Source organism: Anomaloglossus baeobatrachus, chromosome 3 (genome assembly GCF_048569485.1).
Source record: "Anomaloglossus baeobatrachus isolate aAnoBae1 chromosome 3, aAnoBae1.hap1, whole genome shotgun sequence".
Classification (NCBI taxonomy): domain Eukaryota; kingdom Metazoa; phylum Chordata; class Amphibia; order Anura; family Aromobatidae; genus Anomaloglossus; species Anomaloglossus baeobatrachus.
The window spans coordinates 624,150,161-624,171,415 of record NC_134355.1 but is presented as its reverse complement, the minus strand read 5'-3'; the positions used below and the strand labels follow the sequence as shown (position 1 = coordinate 624,171,415).

Here is a 21,255-nt window from a genome sequence, read left to right as displayed (position 1 = left end):
TATAATTGCCTTATTCTGTCTGTCTGTCTGTCATGCTCCAAAATTGTGTCACCGTGACATGTCCTTACGGTGACACAAAGCTGATTGGCCGCTGGGTTCGCCATGGCCCCGCCCCCCCACACGGATTGGCCTCTCGCCCCGGCTGCGCCCCCACACGGATTGGCCAGCCGCTCGCCCAGGCTCTGCCCCCCCCCCACAGATTGGCCTCTCGCCCCGGCACCCTGCAGGCATTGGCAACTCGCCCACGCCACGCCCCGCCCCCCTCACGCAATAGACGTTAGCTCTCGCCACCCCCCCCCCCCGCATTGCTGAACTGACACGGTCACGGAGCCACGAATCCCAGGTGAGTACTGTACTCCTCCCCCCCCCTTTCCCCCCTCACCAACGGGAGCCCACATCAGCGTACGCCGCCGCCGTATGCTGGTGTTGGCTCCCGTGCGAGCGGGGGACGTGTTGCGCTGGTAACCATGCTTGCATAGTTACCAGTAAATAAAGGTCCTGCAGCGGCGGGACTTCCACACGCACAAACATAACAGCACACACACACGCATACACACACACATCAGATCGCACTCACTCTCACAAACACCTCACACACACCTCACACACACCTCGCACACACCTCGCACACACATCGCATCCACACACTCACACACACATCGCATCCACATACTCACAGCATCCGGCGATATCGCTTGCTTCTCGGCCTCGATACTGTGCTGTTGTGATCTTCCAGGACCTGACGGAGGATCACATGGCCAGAGGCATGTGGTATGTCCGGATGTTGTGAGTATCAGCGCGTATGTGCGATATCGTCAGTGTCTGTGTGTGTGAGTGGATGCGATCGGGTGTGTGTGAGTGGATGCGATCGGGTGTGTGTGAGTGGATGCGATCGGGTGTGTGAGTGTCGGCAGAGGAGCACGGCGTGCTGGAGGAGGCTGGGAGCAGAGAGGCTGATCATGGGGAAGGCTGGGAGGAGAGAGGCTGATGATGGGGGAGGCTGGGAGGGGGAGGCTGATGATGGGGGAGGCTGGGAGGGGGAGGCTGATGCTGGGGGAGGCTGGGACGAGGGAGGCTGATGCTGGTGGAGGCTGATGCTTGGGGAGGCTGATGCTGGGGGAGGCTGGAAGGAGAGAGGCTAATGCTGGTGGAGGCTGATGCTTGGGGAGGCTGATGCTGGGGGAGACTGGGAGGGGAAGGCTGATGCTGAGGGAGGCTGGGAGGAAGGAGGCTGGGAGGAGAGAGGCTGATCCTGGGGAAGGCTGGGAACGGGAGGCTGATGCTGATGGAGGCTGGAAGGAGTGAGGCTGATGCTGGGGGAGGCTGGAAGGAAAGAGGCTGATGCTGGTGGAGGCTGATGCTTGGGGAGGCTGATGCTGGGGGAGACTGGGAGCGGAAGGCTGATGCTGAGGGAGGCTGGGAGGGGGAGGCTGGGAGGAAGGAGGCTGGGAGGAAGGAGGCTGGGAGGAGAGAGGCTGAACCTAGGGAAGGCTGGGAAGGGGAGGCTGATGCTGGGGGAGGCTGGAAGGAGAGAGGCTGATGCTGGTGGAGGCTGATGCTTGGGGAGGCTGATGCTGGGGGAGACTGGGAGCGGAAGGCTGATGCTGAGGGAGGCTGGGAGGAAGGAGGCTGGGAGGAGAGAGGCTGATCCTCGGGAAGGCTGGGAAGGGGAGGCTGATGCTGAGGGAAGCTGGAAGGAGAGAGGCTGATGCTGGGGGAGGCTGGAAGGAGAGAGGCTGAGGCTGGGAGGAGAGAGGCTGATGCTGGGGAAGGCTGATGCTGAGGGAGGCTGGGAGGGGAAAGCTAATGCTAGGGAAGGCTGGGAGGACGGAGGCTGGGAGGAGAGAGGCTGAACCTGGGGAAGGCTGGGAGAGGGAGGCTGATGCTGGAGGAGGCTGGAAGGAAAGAGGCTGATGCTGGCGGAGGCTGATGCTGGGGGAGGCTGGAAGGAGAGAGTCTGATGCTGGTGGAGGCTGATGCTTGGGGAGGCTGGGAGAGGGAGGCTGATGCTGAGGGAGGCTGGGAGGAGGGAGGCTGGGAGAGGTAGGCTGAGAGAAGAGAAGCTGATGCTGGGGGAGGCTGATGCTGGGGGAGGCTGGTAGAGGGAGGCTGATGCTGGGGGAGGGTGGGAGGAGAGAGGCTGATGCTGGGGAAGGCTGGGAGGAGAGAGGCTGATGCTGGGGACAGAGAGGAGAGGCTGATGCTGGGAGGAGAGAGGCTGATGCTAGGATGAGAGAGGCTGATGCTGGGAGGAGAGAGGCTGATGCTGGGAGGAGAGAGGCTGATGCTGGGGGCAGAGAAGCTGATGCTGGGGGCAGAGAGGCTGATGCTGGTGCAGCATGGGGGATGGAGCACGATGGGGGGTGCGCAGCATCGGGGATGGAGCATGATGGGGGGGTGCGCAGCATCGGGGATGGAGCACGATGGGGAGTTCACAGCATGGGGGATGGAGCACGTTTGGGAGTGCGCAGCATGGCGGGTGGAGCACGTTTGGGAGTGCGCAGCATGGGAGATGGAGCACGATAGGGGGTGCGCAGCATAGGGGATGGAGCACGATGGGGAGTGCGCTGCATGGGGGATGGAGCACGATGGGGAGTGCGGAGTATGGCGGATGGAGCACGTTTGGGAGTGCGCAGCATGGCGGATGGAGCACGTTTGGGAGTGCGCAGCATGGCGGATGGAGCACGTTTGGGAGTGCGCAGCATGGGAGATGGAGCACGATGGGGGGTGCGCAGCATAGGGGATGGAGCACGATGGGGAGTGCGCTGCATGGGGGATGGAGCACGATGGGGAGTGCGCTGCATGGGGGATGGAGCACGTTTGGGAGTGCGCACCTCCCCCCAAAACACACACACGCGCGCGCGCACTGCACAACACACCACACACCACACATCACACACACACACACACACACACACACACACACACTGGGAACCACAAACAACTGCCCTACACAGACACCCACACACACAGACAACGCTGCGCACACACAGCACCCAACACACAAACACCGCGGCACACACAAATATACGCACATACCGCACAACACACACATTGCACAAAACATACCTCCCCCCAAAACACACCACACACACACAAACCGCGCAACACACACACAACGCTACAGACACACAGCGCTCCACAAACAACGCAACACACGCAACACACATACAACACCGCTCTCACCCCCCGTCACACCCAGACAACACCCAGAACATGTACAGCCCCTACACAAACACTTGGTAACTACACACAACAACATATATATATATATATATATATATATATATATATATATATATATACATACATAAAACAAAAATCATACATGAACTACACAATACTTAAATTCTAGAATACCCGATGCGTAGAATCGGGCCACCTTCTAGTAACACATAATAAGCCAACAAGTACAATCTATTTAATGACTTTCTGGACACTCACCCACTCCAGCACCATTGAAAATACTAGGCAGGACCAACATTATGTGATTTGGCCAATATTTTTTATAGATGGCCATTTCATAGTCTTTCACAACTAGAATATGCAGATGGCTGCTGCCGTCCATGGCATGGTACAGGTTAAAGAGACCGTGTTCATGGCGGCCTGTGGTTGGGGTGAAGATTGGACTTTTCACACTGTCAGCGACCTGAAGAAAAAATAGAGAAGAGATTAAATATCTATGTAGAGACATATGAGACGGATGGATGGACGGACGGATGGACAGACAGACAGATAGATAAATAAAGAGACAGACAGACTTTTCTTCCCCCACCCATTCCCGTTGCTCCTTATTTACCTTTTCTGAGATAAGCGGCAGCCTCATGCTCTCCAGTTGGCCGCCAGGTTGGCTGAACACAAAATGATGTTCCTTGGATTTCGGGATGATAAAGTGAAGCTGGATTTCCTCCCCCAACATTGAATAAGTGAATGCAAATGCGTGTAATGTTGACTCATACATCTTAAACAAAAAACAACAAAACAAACATGTTCTTACAAGACTTTTTTCTCTCTTCTACAATGTACCTATTCACAATCAGCTCGTTTACAGATCAGCAGCATGAACTGATGGAAACCCCTGCTGGCCACCATTCTGCTCTCCAGCCCGGCCTCTCCACCTGGACACTATACAACTCATTCTCTGGTACAAGCAGTTATCATCTACTCCTGGTGTATATTATAAACTTATTTGAAGTCACAGAGTAGTTTATGGTCATATAAAAATATGGTGAATTTTCCCACAGGGCCTCAGAAGAACTTATGTGACAATTACATCTGAGTGTTGCTAAAATACAGGTATATTGCCTGACTGCTGCAGAACCTCTATAAGAGGACATGTCAAGTAAGGGTGAAGAGACACTTTTGTTTAGGGTTTACCTGAAACCTGGGGTTGTATCCCATGTACTGGTGGCACTGCTCACAGTGGTGGTAGGTGTTATAGGCGGCGTATTTAGATAATCTCATTCGTGTTGTGGGGCGGCGGATATAAATGTCTTCATGTCTCCTATTAGACGATTTATCTGAGAATAATAAATTATGTCAGTATTATAACAGTATGGTTGAGTGGTGAATCAAGATACTACATTAAAGGTCTCACATGGGAGGGAGGGAAGGAAGGAAGGAAGGAAAGAAGGGAAGGGATGTAAGGGAGAGAAGGAAGGAAGGAAAGAAAGAAGGGAAGGAAGGAAGGAAGGAAAGAAGGGAAGGAAGGAAGGAAAAAAGAGAAGTAAGGGAAGGGATGGAAGAAAGGGAAGGAAGAAAGGAAAGAAGGGAAGGAAGGGAGGGGATGGAAGGGAGAGAAGGGAAGGAAGGGAAGGAAGGAAGGAGGAAAGAAAGGAAGGGAGGGTGGAAAGGGAGGAAGGGAAGGAAGGAAGGAAAGAAAGAAGGGAAGGGATGGAAGAGAGAGAAGAAAGGGAAGGAAGGAAAAAAGGGAAGGAAGGGAAGCGATGGAAGGGAGAGAAGAAAGGGAAGGAAAGAATGAAGGAAAAAAGAAAAGGAAGGGATGGAAGGGAGAGATGGAAGGAAAGAAGAGAAGGGAAGGAAGGGAGGGAGGGAAGGGAGGAAGGTAAGGAAGGAAAGAAAGAAGGGAAGGGATGGAAGAGAGAGAAGAAAGGGAAGGAAGGAAAGAAGGAAGGGAAGGGATAGAAGGGAGGGAGGGAAGGAAGGGAGGAAGGAAAGGAAGGAAGGAAGGAAGGAATTAGGGTCCCATCAAGAAAGTTCATCTTGTGGTGGCCTTTTGATATGGCAAGTTTGTCTGTTTTATGAGTAGTGGATAGATAGATTTTGGTGCTCTGACCACAAATTTTTTAATGGTGAAGTCGACCTCTTCATCTGGTGGCAGAAATATCTTACAGATAATAATTTTTGGATGTCTATGGCTTGTGGCTGACAACACAGAGCTGCTCGCTAATGGTTTTATGTTCCTAATGTTAAATACGTACTGTCAAGCTAGATATAGACAGTACATATACCAGATGTGAGTGTGAGTAACATCACCGAGAACAAAGATAAAGGGAGGAACCAAAGACAAGGTGTGAGAGCCAATACACAGAGCAAAGGAGTGAAAGATGGGAGAATAAACACACAGGAGGATTAAACAAGATGAAATATGGGAGCGGCCGTCTCTCTGGAGACCAGTGACAGCTGATAAGGACATGCCAGTCACACTGAAGCCATCATCTTCTCCTTCTAGCTGCATTATAAGAAAGATAGTCCTTTATACACTAATAATATAATTACCAGTATTTATTTACTATGTAGCGCCATTATTTTACGTAGAGCTTTACAGACATAATCATTTGCTCACAATGTAAATTCCCTATCATATGACTTTGGAGTGTGAGAGGAAACCGGAGAACCCGGAGGAAACCCACACAATCACGGGGAGAACATATAAACTCCGTACTGATGTCCTTAGTGGGATTTAACCCCAATGCAACAGTGCTGCCCAATATATAGCAGCAGATCACAAAGTCAAAAAAAATTTTTTTAAATGTGAAATTACTCCTAGTCTCTTGTTTAAATAAAGATCACAAAGTCAGCATAAATGTCACCATCAATTAGAGAGAGCTTGAGCTGATACATGAGTGGTCTCCTTTTCCCATCACTGTGTCCATGAGCAAATGATCTGCCCTATTTATATTGATAGGCTACTAGGGGCAGCGTTCAGCCAGGAGAGCATTATAGAACGATCAATCGGCTGACAGCCATTTCTCCTAACTCCTCTGTATACTGGAAGGCTAGGCTGAACGTTCAGATGTTATTAAAGGGAGGAGGAAATGTTAAGGCCTGACCATTTTTGAAGAACAAAAGGAACAGATATAATTCAAACTGCGCAACTCTTATAGCCACCAAAATCATCTGTTGGACAGCCCACCATACACATCACTAATGGAAAATCACACTGATATACAGTATATCACAAAATAGAGTACACCTCTCCTATTTTTGTTAATATTTTATTATATCTTTTCATGGGACCACACTGATGATATGACACTTTGATACAATATACAGTAGTCAGTGTGCAACTTATATAACAGGGTAAATTTGGTGTCCTCTAAATAACTCTACCCACAGCCATTAATGTCTAAACCACTGGAAAGAAAAAGAGTACATCCCTAAGTGAAAATGGCTAAATTGTGCCCGATTAGCCACTTTCTCTTCCAATGTCATGTGGCTCATTAGTGTTACAAGGTCTCAGGTGTTACATTTGGTGTACGAGAAGGAATGATACATTTGGTGTTATCCCTCACACACTCTCTTGTACTGGTCACTGGAAATTCAACATGGCTCCTCATGGCAAAGAATTCTCTGAGGATCTGAAAAAAGAATTGTTGCTTTACATAAAGATGGTCAAGGCTATAAGAAGATTGCCAGGATCCTGAAATTGAGCTGCAGCGCGGTGGCCAAAACCATACAGAGGTTTAACAAGACAGGTTCCTCTAAGAACAGGCCTTGCCATGGTCAAACCAAAGAAGTTGAGTGAATGTGCTCACCATCATATCCAGAGATTGTCTTTTCAAAATAGACATATGAGAATTGCCAGCATTGCTGCAGAGGTTAAAGGGTCAGGGGGTCCGCCTGTCAGTGCTCAGACCATATACTGCACACTGCATCAAATTGGTCTGCATTGCTGTTGTCCAAGAAGGAAGCCTCTTCTAAAGAATGCACAAGAAAACCAGCAAACAGTTTGCTGAAGACCAGCTGTCTAAGATTACTGGAACCATGTCATGTGGCCTGATAATACAAAGATAAACTTATTGGCTTCAGGTGGTGTTAAATGTATGTCGCGGCAACCAGGAGAGCAGTACAAATACAAGTAATTCCTGCCTACAGTCAAGCATGGTGGTGGGAGTATCAAGGTTTGGGGCTGCATGAGTGCTGCCAGCTGTGAGGAGCTACAGTTTATTGACGGATTCATGAATCCATGAATGCCAACATGTACTGTGACATACTGAAGAAAAGCATTATCCCCTCCCTTCAGAAACTGGGCAGCAGGGCAGTATTCCAACATGATAAAGACCCCAAACACACCTCCAAGATGAACACTGCCTTGCTAAAGAAACCGAAGGTAAAGGTGCTGGACTGGCCAAGCGTCTCCAGACCTAAACCCTATTGAGCATCTATGGGGCCTCCTCAAATGGAAGCTGGAGAAGTACAATGTTTCTAACATCCACCAGCTCTATGATGTCGTCATGGAGGATGTAAGAGGATCCAGCGGCTCCTGTGAAGCTCTAGTGGCCTTCATGGCCAAGAGATTTTAAGGCAGAACATGAAAATAATGGTGGCCACACAAATTATTGACACTCTGGGCACAAATTGGCCATTTTCACTTAGTGATGTACTCCCTTTTGTTGCCAGCAAATTTGACAGTAATGGCTGTGTGTTGAGTTATTTAGAGGACACCAAACTTACACTGTTATACAAGCTGCACACTGACTACTTTATATTGTATCAAAGTGTCATATAATCAGTGTTGTCACATATAAAAATACATTAAAATATTTACAAAAACGTGAGGGTGTACTCAATTTTGTGATTTGCTGTAAGCTGGTTCAGACTTTAAGGCCGCTTTACACGCTGCGACATCGCTAGCGATGTCGCTAGCGATCACACCTGCCCCCGTCGTTTGTGCGTCATGGGCAAATCGCTGCCGTCGCGAACAATATTGCTAGGATGCGTCAAACGAACTTACCTTCCTAGCGACGTCGCTGTGGGTGGCGAACAACCTCTTTTTTAAGGGGGCGGTTCGTGCGGCGTCACAGCGACATCAATCAGCGGGCCACCAATAGAAGCGGAGGGGCGGAGAGCAGCCGCATTCACATCACTCCCACCTCCAAAGGAAGGAAAGAAGGGAAGGAAGGAAAGAAGGAACGAAGGAAGGAAAAAAGGGAAGGAAGGGAAGGGATGGAAGGAAGAAAGGGAAGGAAAGAAAGGAAGGAAGGGAAGGGATGGAAGGGAGAGGAGAAAGGGAAGGAAGGAAAGAATTCGGCTTCACAGCGACATCAATCAGCGGGCCACCGATAGAAGCGGAGGGGCGGAGAGCAGCCGCATTCACATCACTCCCACCTCGTTACCAGAGGACGCAGGAACGCTGTTGTTTGTCGTTCCCGACGAACAACCTGCGTCCAAAATGAGCAAAGATATTTGGGAAAGGAACGATGTGTCAACGATCAAAGATTTGGAGAGTATTTCTGATCGTTAGTGGTCGCTCGTAGGTGTCACACGCAATGACGTCGCTAACGAGGCCGGATGTGCGTCACGAATTCCGTGACCCCAATGATATCTCATTAGCGATGTTCTTGCGTGTAAAGCGGCCTTTAGTGTCAGCACTTAGGTTGGCAGTCAGTGTCGGGTGGTGGTTGCAGCCACTGACCATGAACTGAGCTCTGCTGACAGGTTTCTTGGGCAGTAATATCAAACATTTAGGCCGAGCCAAACGTTTTTGTGCATGGGGGAGTTGGAGAGGTAGCAATCAATTATAGGGGGCCTTTAATCTACTCATCCATTCTCCTCTATGGAAAGTGTGGTCCATCACAAAAAGTCTAGATATTTACAGCTAAGGGAAGGGGAAAGCAGCTCAAGAGCCACAAGACCAGAATTATACTCGACAAGACTATCGTAAACCAGCATCAGAAGAGGGTCGACACGGCTCTAGGTTATGAAGTTTAATTGGATAAGAGAACTGTGGGTAATTTTCAATATGGGGGTCTATTGCTTGAGGAAATAATTAGATAAATGATTATTAAAGATTGAAGTATTTTTTTTGCGGTACCTTCTTGGTTGAGATTGTGAAACTCAGGACAAATCACACTGGCATCTTCATATTTCGGATCATGGAGAATGTAATCGAAGTCCATCCTTTTAACGGAGTCCACAATTGGCCACATGTCCTGTGTCTGATGAAAAGGCTGCTCAGGCTCGGGTATCAGGTCTGTAACACAAACACGTGTACATGAACACTCTTCAGAGCTGAAATCCTAATGAATAGTGACAATATATATTTGCCTGCAATAGTGAATGCAGATGATAAAGGAGTAATATATGCAGCCTGTAAAAATGTATGAAAATTTAATATTAATATGTGAAAGGTCAGATCGCATCTAAGAGACTCTGCATCTGTACTGTCTGTATGATTAACGATGCACAGATATGAGAAGAAACTACACATGTCCCAGATGTCTAAGGCTAAGTTCACATTTCCGCTAAAATCTATCAGTCACAATCCGCTGCTCTTGTAAACAGCGGAATCCGTTTAGCGGATTCCGTTGTTCCCATAGACTTGTATGAGCAGCGGATTGTGACTGATGATGCTGCGTTGCACCCTCCGCCCGACTGATCAGTCGTGGAACGACTGACCGCCGGGCGGGGGGAACGCAGCATGTAACGTTTTTTGAGCAGCGAGATCCGTCGGATTTCGCTGCGCATGCTCTCTGGCTCCCTGCACACGTCACCAGCTTTGGTTGGTTACCCGATATTTACCCTGGTTACGGTGCAAGGAGCCAGCGCTAAGCGGTGTAGGCCCGTAACCAAGGTAAATATCGGGTAAACAAGGTAAACATCGGGTGCTTTGCTGTTACCCGATATTTAGGCTGGTTACGTGTGCAGGGAGGCCGACACTTCCCCGCTCGGCCCCGCCCCCTCCCGCACTCCGCACATGTATGTACACACACACACACACACACACACACCTGTCCCCAGCCATGCAGACAAGCACTGACACCCTCGTCTGGCCCCGCCCCCTGCTCGGCTCCGCCCCCTCCCGCACTTTGCATGTGCACACACACACATACATACATACATACATACATACATACACACACTCACTCACTCACAGATACACTCACCTGTCCCCAGCCATGCAGACCGCAGCACTTCCACTGACATCCTCAGCGCTTGGCCCCGCCCCCCGCTCGGCTCCGCCCCCTCCCGCACTTTGCATGTGCACACACATACATACATACATACATACATACATGCATGCACATACACACACTCACTCACTCACACATACACTCACCTGTCCCCAGCCATGCAGACCGCAGCACTTCCACTGACATCCTCAGCGCCTGGCCCCGCCCCCTGCTCGGCTCTGCCCCCGAACTCCGCCCCCCGCACACAACGGAATCCGACAAAGAATTCTGTTCTTTGTCATCCGTTGTACAGCGTTGAACAGCGCATCAGTCACATGCGTCAAGCGACGCATGTGACTGATACAAATCAACGGAAATGTGAACTTAGCCTAACCTGATGGGGGCAGATAGACCGACATACAGACAGACAGACAGATAGACAAAAGTGTAGGGTCCATTCAAAGAAAGCAGGGCCGTATAGGGACCAAAAGGCAGCCCTAGCACAAAAAAAACCCACCAGCCCACATACTATAACACCAGTCTCCCCCGATCAGTGAATTTTGCTGTTACGCTGTCATGCCCCTCACTACTCTCTTAGGCCTCTGCCACACTCCCGTGAAAATCACGCATGTGCCGTGAGACACGTATTTTCCCTGCGTGTTGCGTTTGGAAAGTACGTGTCTCCGGTACGTGCGGGCAACGTGAGTTCTCCGTGTGCTATCCGCGATAACACACAGAGAACCGGTAATTTGCATACTCACGTGATCCTTCCTGCTGTCCAGGGTACTGAACTTCGGTCTCCAGCCCTCCCGTCTCCCCGCTGCTGCTGCTGCCGGCCGCAGTGAAATGAATATTAAATGAGCATAATGAGCGGCGGTTGGCAGCAAGTGACAGCAGCGGCAGAGACAGGAGGGCTGAAGAAGGTGAGTAAAGATTTGTTATTTTTTACTCTTACACGTGAGTTTTCTCCGGCGCGTGTCACACGGGACCGCATCCACATTTCATCCGTGTGGTCCGTATGCGGGCCGTGTGACACCCGTGCTGCCGGAGAAAAACGGACATGTCAGCGTGTTGGAAAATGCACACGTACAAACGGACACGAGCACACGTTCCGTGTGGTTTTACGTGTGTGTGCCTGCTACCATAGGGTAGCATTGGTGTACGTGTCTCCGTGCCGCCGGTACGTGCAAAAAATGTACCAAACACGAACTGATGGCACGGATACGTGTCGGAGGCCTTAAAGGAGCTATCTGAAGAGCCGCATGTGAATGGCACAGCCGTGCGTAAGATCAACCGCAGCTCCATTTACATAGTCCTCCGATTTTCGGGATTTGGGGGGTCCCACCAATCAGATCCACAGTGAAAGAAAAGTCATCCCCTATCCAGAAGATGGGGATAACGTCCAAACTTGGGATAATCTATTTAAACAACATTTAAATACTGAAAATACCAAAGTCCAATACCACCTCTCTGACAACAAGACAGGAGAAGTGGTACTGTGCAGTGTATATATAGAGAATAACATAGATAATGAGAATTACACCCAGATATTGAGAATTACACCCTGTACACAGGACAAGAAAAGTGGTACTGTGCAGTGTATATATAGAGAATAGCACAGATACTGAGAATTACACCCAGTATATAGGACAGGAGAAGTGATACTGTGCAGTGTATATATAGAGAATAGCACAGATACTGAGAATTACACCCAGTATATAGGACAGGAGAAGTGGTACTGTGCAGTGTATATATAGAGAATAACACAGATACTGAGAATTACAGCCAGTATATTAGACAGGAGAAGTGGTACCGTGCAGTGTATATATAGAGAATAATACAGATACTGAGAATTACAGCCAGTATATTGGACAGAAGAAGTGGTACTGTGCAGTGTATATATATAGAGAATAACACGGATACTGAGAATTACACCCAGTATACAACACAGAAGAAGTGGTACTGTGCAGTGTATATATATATAGAGAATAACACAGATACTGAGAATTACACCCAGTATACAACACAGAAGAAGTGGTACTGTGCAGTGTATATATACAGAATAATACCAATACTGAGAATTACATCTACAACAAAAAGAGGGAGAGCCAGCACTGCTTGAGAATGGCATGCAAACAATTAAAAGTGAAAATTCACATATTATTCCAACTGTACTATAATGCAAAATGAGATTTTTAGCAAATAATTTTTAACAATTTTTGAGCCGCCCCTGCCACGTCATGGCAAATATCGTTAGGAGGGTCCTACTCTATATTTAATATTTACATCGTGCCATGCGGCCTCATAAATTCATTAAAAGCAGAACCATATTAAAGCAACACATTTACATGTAACATTGCAGGAGCCGCTTCCATGTTTTCACGGAAAGGCAACTGCGAATGAAGGCAGTCCAGGTCCCAGCATGTGGCTCAAAAAATTGATCAATTATTTGCTAAAAATCTCATTTTGCATTATAGCACAGTTGGAATAATATGTGCATTTTCACTTTTAATTGTTTGCATGCCATTCTCAAGCAGCGCTGGCTCCCCCTCTTTTTGAGAATTACACCCAGAATACAGGATAGAAGTGGCACTGTGCAGTGTATATATATAGAATAATACAGATACTGAGGATTACAACTAGTATACAGGACAGAAGAAGTGGTACTGTGCAGTGTAAATATTCAGAATAAAATACTGAGAATTACACTTCATTGTGAATTGAGAGTGAATAAGGACACAGTGCCAAAACATGTCTCAGCTTCATTTCCTATACTGGATTTTTTTTTAAATGGATTTAATTCTTAAATGAATATATTTTTTATATGGATTAAATAAAAGAAATTGATTTTTATCACGACCGGAATGTAACTGCTGGATATCCTTCTAATACTTTGAGAATTACGCCCTGTATACTAGATAGAATTGGTACTGTGCAGTGTTTAAATACAGAATTATACAGATACTGAGAATTACGCCCAGTATACAGGACAAAAGAAATGGTACTGTGCAGTACACAATAATACAGATACTGAGGACAACATCTGTATACAGGACTGGAGGAGCGGTACTGCGCAGTGTATATATACAGAATAATACAGATACTGAGAATTACATCCAGTATACAGGACAGGAGAAGTGGTACTGTGCATTGTACTGTATATATATGTCGCGGGCGGAGGAGGGGATGCTGCGCTCACCCACTACTCGGGTCCGGCTGCTGCTGCTGCTGCTCGGTGGTGGCTCGAGCGGTGGGCCGGATCCCGGGGACTCGAGCAGCGTTCCTCGCCCGTTAGTGAAAGGGGGGGTTGGTGTGGTTTGGGGATATTGTCCGTGACGCCACCCACGGTTGTGGTGAGGTTGTAACACCACCGCTGCTCTGGACGGGGATCCCGGGAGCGATGACAGGGAGCAGCTTGGATGTTGTTTCTCCCCTCCGTGGGTAGGGGGTTGGTTGTCCCGGGGCCCGGTGAGGGGTAGGAGGGATGACAGGCGGGTTACGGGGCCTGGTGAGGTGCAGAGTCGCGGGGCGGCAGCGCGGTGCCGCACGGCACAGTGGTACTCACTCAGCCAATGATGAACACAAAGTCTCCGGTGAAACAAACGGCTGGATGGACGGGTCCCACAGACGGCTGCGGTTGTTCTCCTCCCGGTAGGTTGATGGTGACTGCCTTTCCCTGCACCTGTGTTGTGTTTACGGTTCCAATGGCTTCCCACCGGTAACCCGCTCCCCAGCTTGGATGGATGCTGAGGGAGCCCCTTTTGCCCGCAGGCTCTGGCCCTGGGAACTGTAGCCTTGGCGGTGACTGTGTTTCCCTTCACGGTGTGAGCTGTTGCCTTCAATCGGGTCTTGACTGCTGGGAAACCCCGGAGGTTCCCTTCGCTAACGGATTTGACCGGTTTTATGGCGACTCCAAGCCTGGTCGGGGTCCGTAAGCCCTGCCGAATGGTGCTGGCTTCTCTTCGCTCCCCGATCCGGTACCGGCGGACCACCGCCCGTGCCCGGTCCTTACGGTTCGCTCCAATCAGCCTCTCCTGCAGACAGTCACCACCGTCTGCCAACCTTGCTGTATGTGCCCGGGCCACGCACACGGACACCGTCAGGCTGCTCCTCTACCGCTTCACTCTCAAAACTCATCTCACTTCCTTTTCCCGCCTCCAGGACGGTGAACTCCTCGGTGGGTGGGGCCAACCGCCTGGCTCCACCCCCTGGTGTGGACATCAGCCCCTGGAGGGAGGCAACAAGGATTTTTGTTTGACTTCGGTGTGCCTAGCCGGGGTGTGTTGTTGCAGTACCTGTGACGACCTGGCTTGTCCAGGGCTCCACATTCCCCCTTAGTAAAATGCAGACCGTCCGCGGGCTGCCCGTCCATCACCGGTTTTATTTTTGTTTAACTGTAGGAAAAGGGGTAAAACATGTACAAACATTAAAACATTAAAACATAAGCATTTGCATCAATCTTCCCATAACGGGAGGTACGGTACTTAAACGTTGCAAACGGTAACGGCTTCCGCTCTTCTCCCACCCAAACAACCTGGCCTTGATGCTGCCCCTAAGAAGTGGGCAGCACCCCTTGACCCCAGTCCAGAACCAGGCTGCCCGAGCGGGTTCTGTCTCTTTCAGGGGACCCGCGTCCATGGGGACCCCTGAACCCCCGGAGGATCGCCACCGGTTACGGTAGTGGCGGGCCTGGGCCATCCCTTTCCTCCAGGCCCATCCTCCCAAATCAGCCTTTCCGGAGGCGGTAACGGTATCAAGCCAACACATTTTTATTTACATTCCACTAAGTTTGTGGTTGCCCTGCAAGTTCTCGGGCTTGTCCGTAAGAAGTCCCTTACGCAACGGTTGCAGGAAGTCCCTACGGGGACAACAGTGCTTCGTAGCCAACGGGCTACCACAAACAAAACTGTAGGGTCCCAACGGGGACTGTCAGCTGGGTCCCAGGGGCCATCCACAACACCTGGCTCCGGTACAGCTTCCTCCTGCAGCTTTCCCGCAGTCCACCATCGAACAGCACGAGCCCCCAACGCCACCCTCACACAGGGGTGACACTGTCCCACAGGACTCCATTTTCAGCTGCCGATGATGCGGGTACGACTGCTCCTCTAACCGGAATCCTTAGCCTTGAGGGCCGTCTGGAACGTCAGCAGAGTCCCAATGGGGACCGACAGCAAGGTAACCGAGAACCGCTACCATGCTCTAACTTTTCTTACTTCAAGGCCGTCCATTTGCAGGGCACTGACCTGCAAAGTGCCCGAGTTGCCGGCAGTACCTGCAGCACGCCACCCACGTGTCTCCGAAGGCGCGAATGATGAGCGGGGTCTCATCTTCCGACAGGGACTCTGTATCTTCCCCTGAACTACCTCCATCTGTCGTCTCCTGTCCCGAGCTGGCGCCCCCTGGGTCTTCCGTGCCGGCCGCCACTCCTGTCACGGTCGGGCGGATTGCCGGGGCAGACATCCTCCCTGCGGCAGGCGGGCCGCTGTCAGCTGCCGTGCGGGGAATTACTGCCGCATTCTCGGGGCCCGCTGCTCCTGCAACCGGAGTAGGGGCTACAGCCATCTCACCATCCTCTGCCCCCACGGGCGCCGCCGCTCCATCGGTCGGCGTGGGGTTGGCATCAAACTCGGGAGCCGACATCCTCCATCCAGTACCCCCTTAGTCTTTTTCCGGCTCCTCCTCTACAGGGGCGGGGTTTCGGCTTTCGCGCCTCCACTGCTCGACGAGACGCTCGAGCAGGGACTTTTCGCGCCCAAAATGGCGGCTTCTCAAAATTTTCGGCCGGACACCTCTGGCGGTCACAAGGCGCACCTCTACCAGACGGCAGAGTGGTAGGATCCTGTTCGTGACGCCAAGTTGTCGCGGGCGGAGAAGGGGACGCTGCGCTCAACCACTGCTCGGGTCCGGCTGCTGCTGCTCGGTGGTGGCTCGAGCGGTGGGCCGGATCCCGGGGACTCGAGCGGCGTTCCTCGCCCATGAGTGAAAGGGGGGGGTTGGTGTGGTTTGGGGATATTGTCCGTGACGCCACCCACGGTTGTGGTGAGGTTGTGACACCACCGCTGCTCTGGACGGGGATCCCGGGAGCGATGACAGGGAGCAGCTTGGATGTTGTTTCTCCCCTCCGTGGGTAGGGGGGCTGGTTGTCCCGGGGCCCTTTGAGGGGTAGGAGGGATGACAGGCGGGTTACGGGGCCTGGTGAGGTGCAGGGTCGCGGGGGGGCAGCGCGGTGCCGCACGGCACAGTGGTACTCACTCAGCCAATGATGAACACAAAGTCTCCGGTGAAACAAACGGCTGGATGGACGGGTCCCACAGACGGCTGCGGTTGTTCTCCTCCCGGTAGGTTGATGGTGACTGCCTTTCCCTGCACCTGTGTGGTGTTTACGGTTCCAATGGCTTCCCACCGGTAACCCGCTCCCCAGCTTGGATGGATGCTGAGGGAGCCCCTTTTGCCCGCAGGCTCCGGCCCTGGGAACTGTAGCCTTGGTGGTGACTGTGTTTCCCTTCACGGTGTGAGCTGTTGCCTTCAATCGGGTCTTGACTGCTGGGAAACCCCGGAGGTTCCCTTCGCTAACGGATTTGACCGGTTTTACGGCGACTCCAAGCCTGGTCGGAGTCCCTAAGCCCTGCCGAATGGTGCTGGCTTCTCTTCGCTCCCCGATCCGGTACCGGCAGGCCACCGCCCATCCCCGGTCCTTACGGTTCGCTCCAATCAGCCCCTCCTGCAGACGGTCACCACCGTCTGCCAACCTTGCTGTATGTGCCCGGGCCACGCACCCGGACACCGTCAGGCTGCTCCTCTACCGCTTCACTCTCAAAACTCATCTCACTTCCTTTTCCCGCCTCCAGGACTGTGAACTCCTCGGTGGGTGGGGCCAACCGCCTGGCTCCACCCCCTGGTGTGGACATCAGCCCCTGGAGGGAGACAACAAGGATTTTTGTTTGATTTTGGTGTGCCTAGCCAGGGTGTGGGGTGTGTTGTTACAGTACCTGTGACGACCTGGCTTGTCCAGGGTGCCACATATACAGATACTTAGATTTACACTCAACCGGCAGTATATGTACAAGTGCATCTCAATAAATTAGAACATCATCAAAAAGTAAATTTTTTCAGTAATTCAATACAAAAAGGGAAAAGCATATATGATATAGAGTCATTACACACAGAGGGATCTATTCCTATAAATTATATAGAGTCATTACACACAGAGGGATCTATTCCTATATATTATATAGAGTCATAACACACAGAGGGATCTATTCCTATATATTATATAGAGTCATTACACACAGAGAGATCTATTCCTATATATTATATAGAGTCCATCCATGTCCGGCGTAATCCACGGAAGTGCCGCGTCGCTTCCAGCTCTGCTACATGAAGGTGACAGGAGCTGCAGAAGAACCCCGCCGCTCCTGGCAGCTCCATGCAGCAACTGAGGTGAGTATCACGATCAGCGATGACGTCACTCAGGTTACTCGCGGCCACCGCTGGATCTTCCAACTGTGACAGCAAGTTGCCCGAGTGACAGAGATTAAGTCACAGGTCAGTTGCGGTCACGGGGGGTGGACTCCAGCTGGCCAGAGTGACGTTAATCGCGCTGCTCACTGCAGTCACTCAGGGGATTAGCGGTCACCGGTGAGTCCTTCACGGGTGACCGCTAATCAGGACGCGACACAGACAGAGCCGTGGGATGACAATGAAGTTGGGTGAAGTTCACCCGAGTTCATTCTCAGCACGCGACTCTGTCTGCGGGTATTCATCAACGACATTTTACATCACACACGGAACATTTCACACGGAAAACACATTCACACGTCAGTTACAAATCTCACACACACACGGGCATTACACACGCACACATGGCTAGCACACACGTACCATAAAAACGGACATAAAAATGGATCACGGACCTGAAAAACGGCCTGTATTACACGTGCGTGATTTTAACGGATGTGTGTCGGAGGCCTTAGAAGGTAAAATAGATAGATAGATAGATGGAGGGATAGATAGAGGGATAGATAGATAGATAGAGGGATAGATAGATAGATGGATAGATAGAGGGATAGATAGATGGATAGATAGATGGATAGAGGGATAGATAGAGGGATAGATAGATAGCCCATCTCATTGGCCGAACTTACTGGTATTAATCTCCTCCTCGTCGTACACATCCACCTCTGTCAACCTAATGAGCATTCTGGACAAGACACTTAAGAACTGCAGATAAGCGCCCGTCTTCCCCACCTAGAGGAGACAACAGCAGTATATTAATATCATCTCGCGCCTCATTGTAATCATTGTGGCCTGTGATACTGTACAATCTGTGGAATTAGGAGAGGATAAAAGGCGTGATACTAATATTATCAGCTCGCAGGCCGCCATTAGGGATTTATGCACCATATGTTCTGCACTAATTAAACACATTTTAAAATTCATTAAAGACCCAGCTGGAAACATTCACTTTGTTTGTGCATACACCGGCCCATTGTCACACGGGAATTATCCAATTTCCTAGATGTCTTAGAAGCAAAAACAAATATAACCCTTTATTTTATGTTTGCTGTAAAAGAGAATACATGAAATTTCGGCAGCAATAGGACATTTTTGCTTCTTTTTCAGATCTTTACGCTAAAATAAATGATGCAGAGTGAATCTAAACATGTAATCAAAGAGGCACAGAGGAAAAATGCCTACAGGCCTCTTATGGCTGTAGTAATATCAGCAAAGCGCAAGTTCATTACCCAACAGACATTGAAGTGTAAATAAATGCAGTATACAAATATACTCATGTGCAACAATGTACACATACACAAATACATACACACACAGATATACAAGAATGTACACATACACACATATTACATACACACACAGATATACAAGAATGTACACATACACACATATTATATACACACATAAACATACACATAGGCACACATATTGCATCCATTTATACACTGTTACAACTTACATCCACATATACACACATATACACTGATGAGCAAAAGGGTAACAATGTTTTGTACGTTTGACTTTCAGGCTCCATATCTCACCATCCACTACAGCTTTGAGCGTGAGACTACATTCACTTTACAGAAAATCATCTTTTTTATCTCATACATAAATTTGACTTGCAGCTATTTAGCATATGATTAATTATGCAGATTGTTGTCATATCACTGTATTGTTACTGTTTTGCTCCTAAAAATCTAAATTTAAATTTTTACCATTTTGTAAATCGACCCTTGGCTTTCAACACAGCCTGAATTCTTCTGGGCAAGTTCTCGATCAGAATCAAGCATGTTTTGACTTAGATCTGATCCCAGGTTTCTTCTACACGTTCCAAATGTTTGTGCATACTGGTCAACTCACTTGGGTATGTATACATACAGCTTTTTCTTCAACTCTACCCACAAGTGTTCGATTAGGTTAAGGTCTGGGGACTGTTGGGGCCAATCCAGCACCTCTACTTCATGGTTATTGCACCATTTCTTTGCCAATCTTAAAGTATAATAATAATAATAATATTTATTCATTTATATAGCGCTATTAATTCCATAGTGCTTTACATACATTGGCAACACTGTCCCCATTGGGGCTCAAGTATACTTTTGTCACGATGACTATGGGATAGTGGGAAACTGGGGCTCTTAAGCTGTCCCTCAAGCAAGGGGGCCCTACCTATGCCAACCCTATCTTCAGGGATATTCCTGATGGTGTAGAGGCCTGAGTCTCCTTCCGGGCAATGCTCCTGACCAGTCCTGATCTGATTCCTCCTCTCCCTCCCCCCAGGGAGGGATGGGACAGGAATGTGATGAAACCTCAGATAAAGGGAAAACCAAGGGAAAACCAAAACTCTGTCACACAGCATACACATACACACAAAGGTTAATATAGTAAGAGATTTAGGAGGAAAACAAGAGCAGGAAGAAAGCTGCAAAACAACAGGGGAAAACGCCACAAAAGCACCACGCAATGAGCACAACTTTCAACAGTATGTCTGGGACACCACATCTCACAGACCAACATAGAATAAACTATAGCTGACATGGGTGAAAGGTTTCAACCAGCATAAATAGAAGGGAAGCAGATGTGATAGGCCTACCCATAACATGTGACCAAAGAAAAGTGCAAGCAGACCAGCAGAGATTAATGCGGGTTTTACACGAGACGACCAATCGTGCGATGCATCGTCGGGGTAACGGTTTTCGTGACGCACATCCGGCATCGTTCACGACGTCATCTTGTGTGACACCTCCTAGCGACGCAGTATCGCTCACAAATCGTCAGTCGTGTACTCGTCGCTAGGTTTCATAAAATTGTTTAATTAAAATGGCGCCGGTTGCTCATCGTTTCCGTGGCATCACACGTTGCTCCGTGTGAGACCACGAGAACGATGAACACTGCTTACCTGCGTTCCGCGGTACCCGCCGTCTATGTGGAAGGAAGGAGGTGGGCGGGATGTTTACATCCCGCTCATCTCTGCCCCTCTGCTTCTATTGGCCAGCTGCCATCGCTGTGACGACGAACGTCCCTCCCACTTCAGGGGGTTAAACGAGTTTGTGCGCCACGGGTAGCGATTTGCCCGTGATGCAAAAACGACGGGGGCGGGTACGATCGCTCATGCTATCGCACGATAGATCAACTCGTGTAAAGCAGGTTTAACTCTTGCTAGCCTGCCATTGAATCAGCACACAGCAGGTCGACGCTTGCGTCTGCCTGTGTTGATCTCAGACAGAGAAACCATATGGTGCAGTGTCAGAATCTGCATTCTGAACAGAGCCCAACGCTGGCATGACAGTCGGCGAAATATGTGCAAAACTCCGCATGACAGCTTTGACTCGAGTACATACATAGTACATGATTGTGGTGGGCAGCATGTGCACAGTGTGATTCT

The 21,255-nt window shown here is 49.7% G+C and overlaps 1 protein-coding gene across 1 annotated transcript in view; it reads right to left on the bottom strand.

Moving 5' to 3' along the window:
* Positions 1 to 21,255, bottom strand: part of GREB1 (growth regulating estrogen receptor binding 1) — a 207,140-nt gene that overhangs the window by 34,804 nt on the left and 151,081 nt on the right. Inside the window, exons 22-26 of the mRNA XM_075341115.1 lie at positions 18,500 to 18,602; positions 9,278 to 9,436; positions 4,378 to 4,520; positions 3,800 to 3,961; positions 3,445 to 3,649 (exon numbers count right to left, since the gene is read on the bottom strand). Of these exons, the coding sequence (XP_075197230.1) occupies positions 3,445 to 3,649; positions 3,800 to 3,961; positions 4,378 to 4,520; positions 9,278 to 9,436; positions 18,500 to 18,602 (772 nt within the window). The remainder of the gene's footprint in view (positions 1 to 3,444; positions 3,650 to 3,799; positions 3,962 to 4,377; positions 4,521 to 9,277; positions 9,437 to 18,499; positions 18,603 to 21,255) is intronic.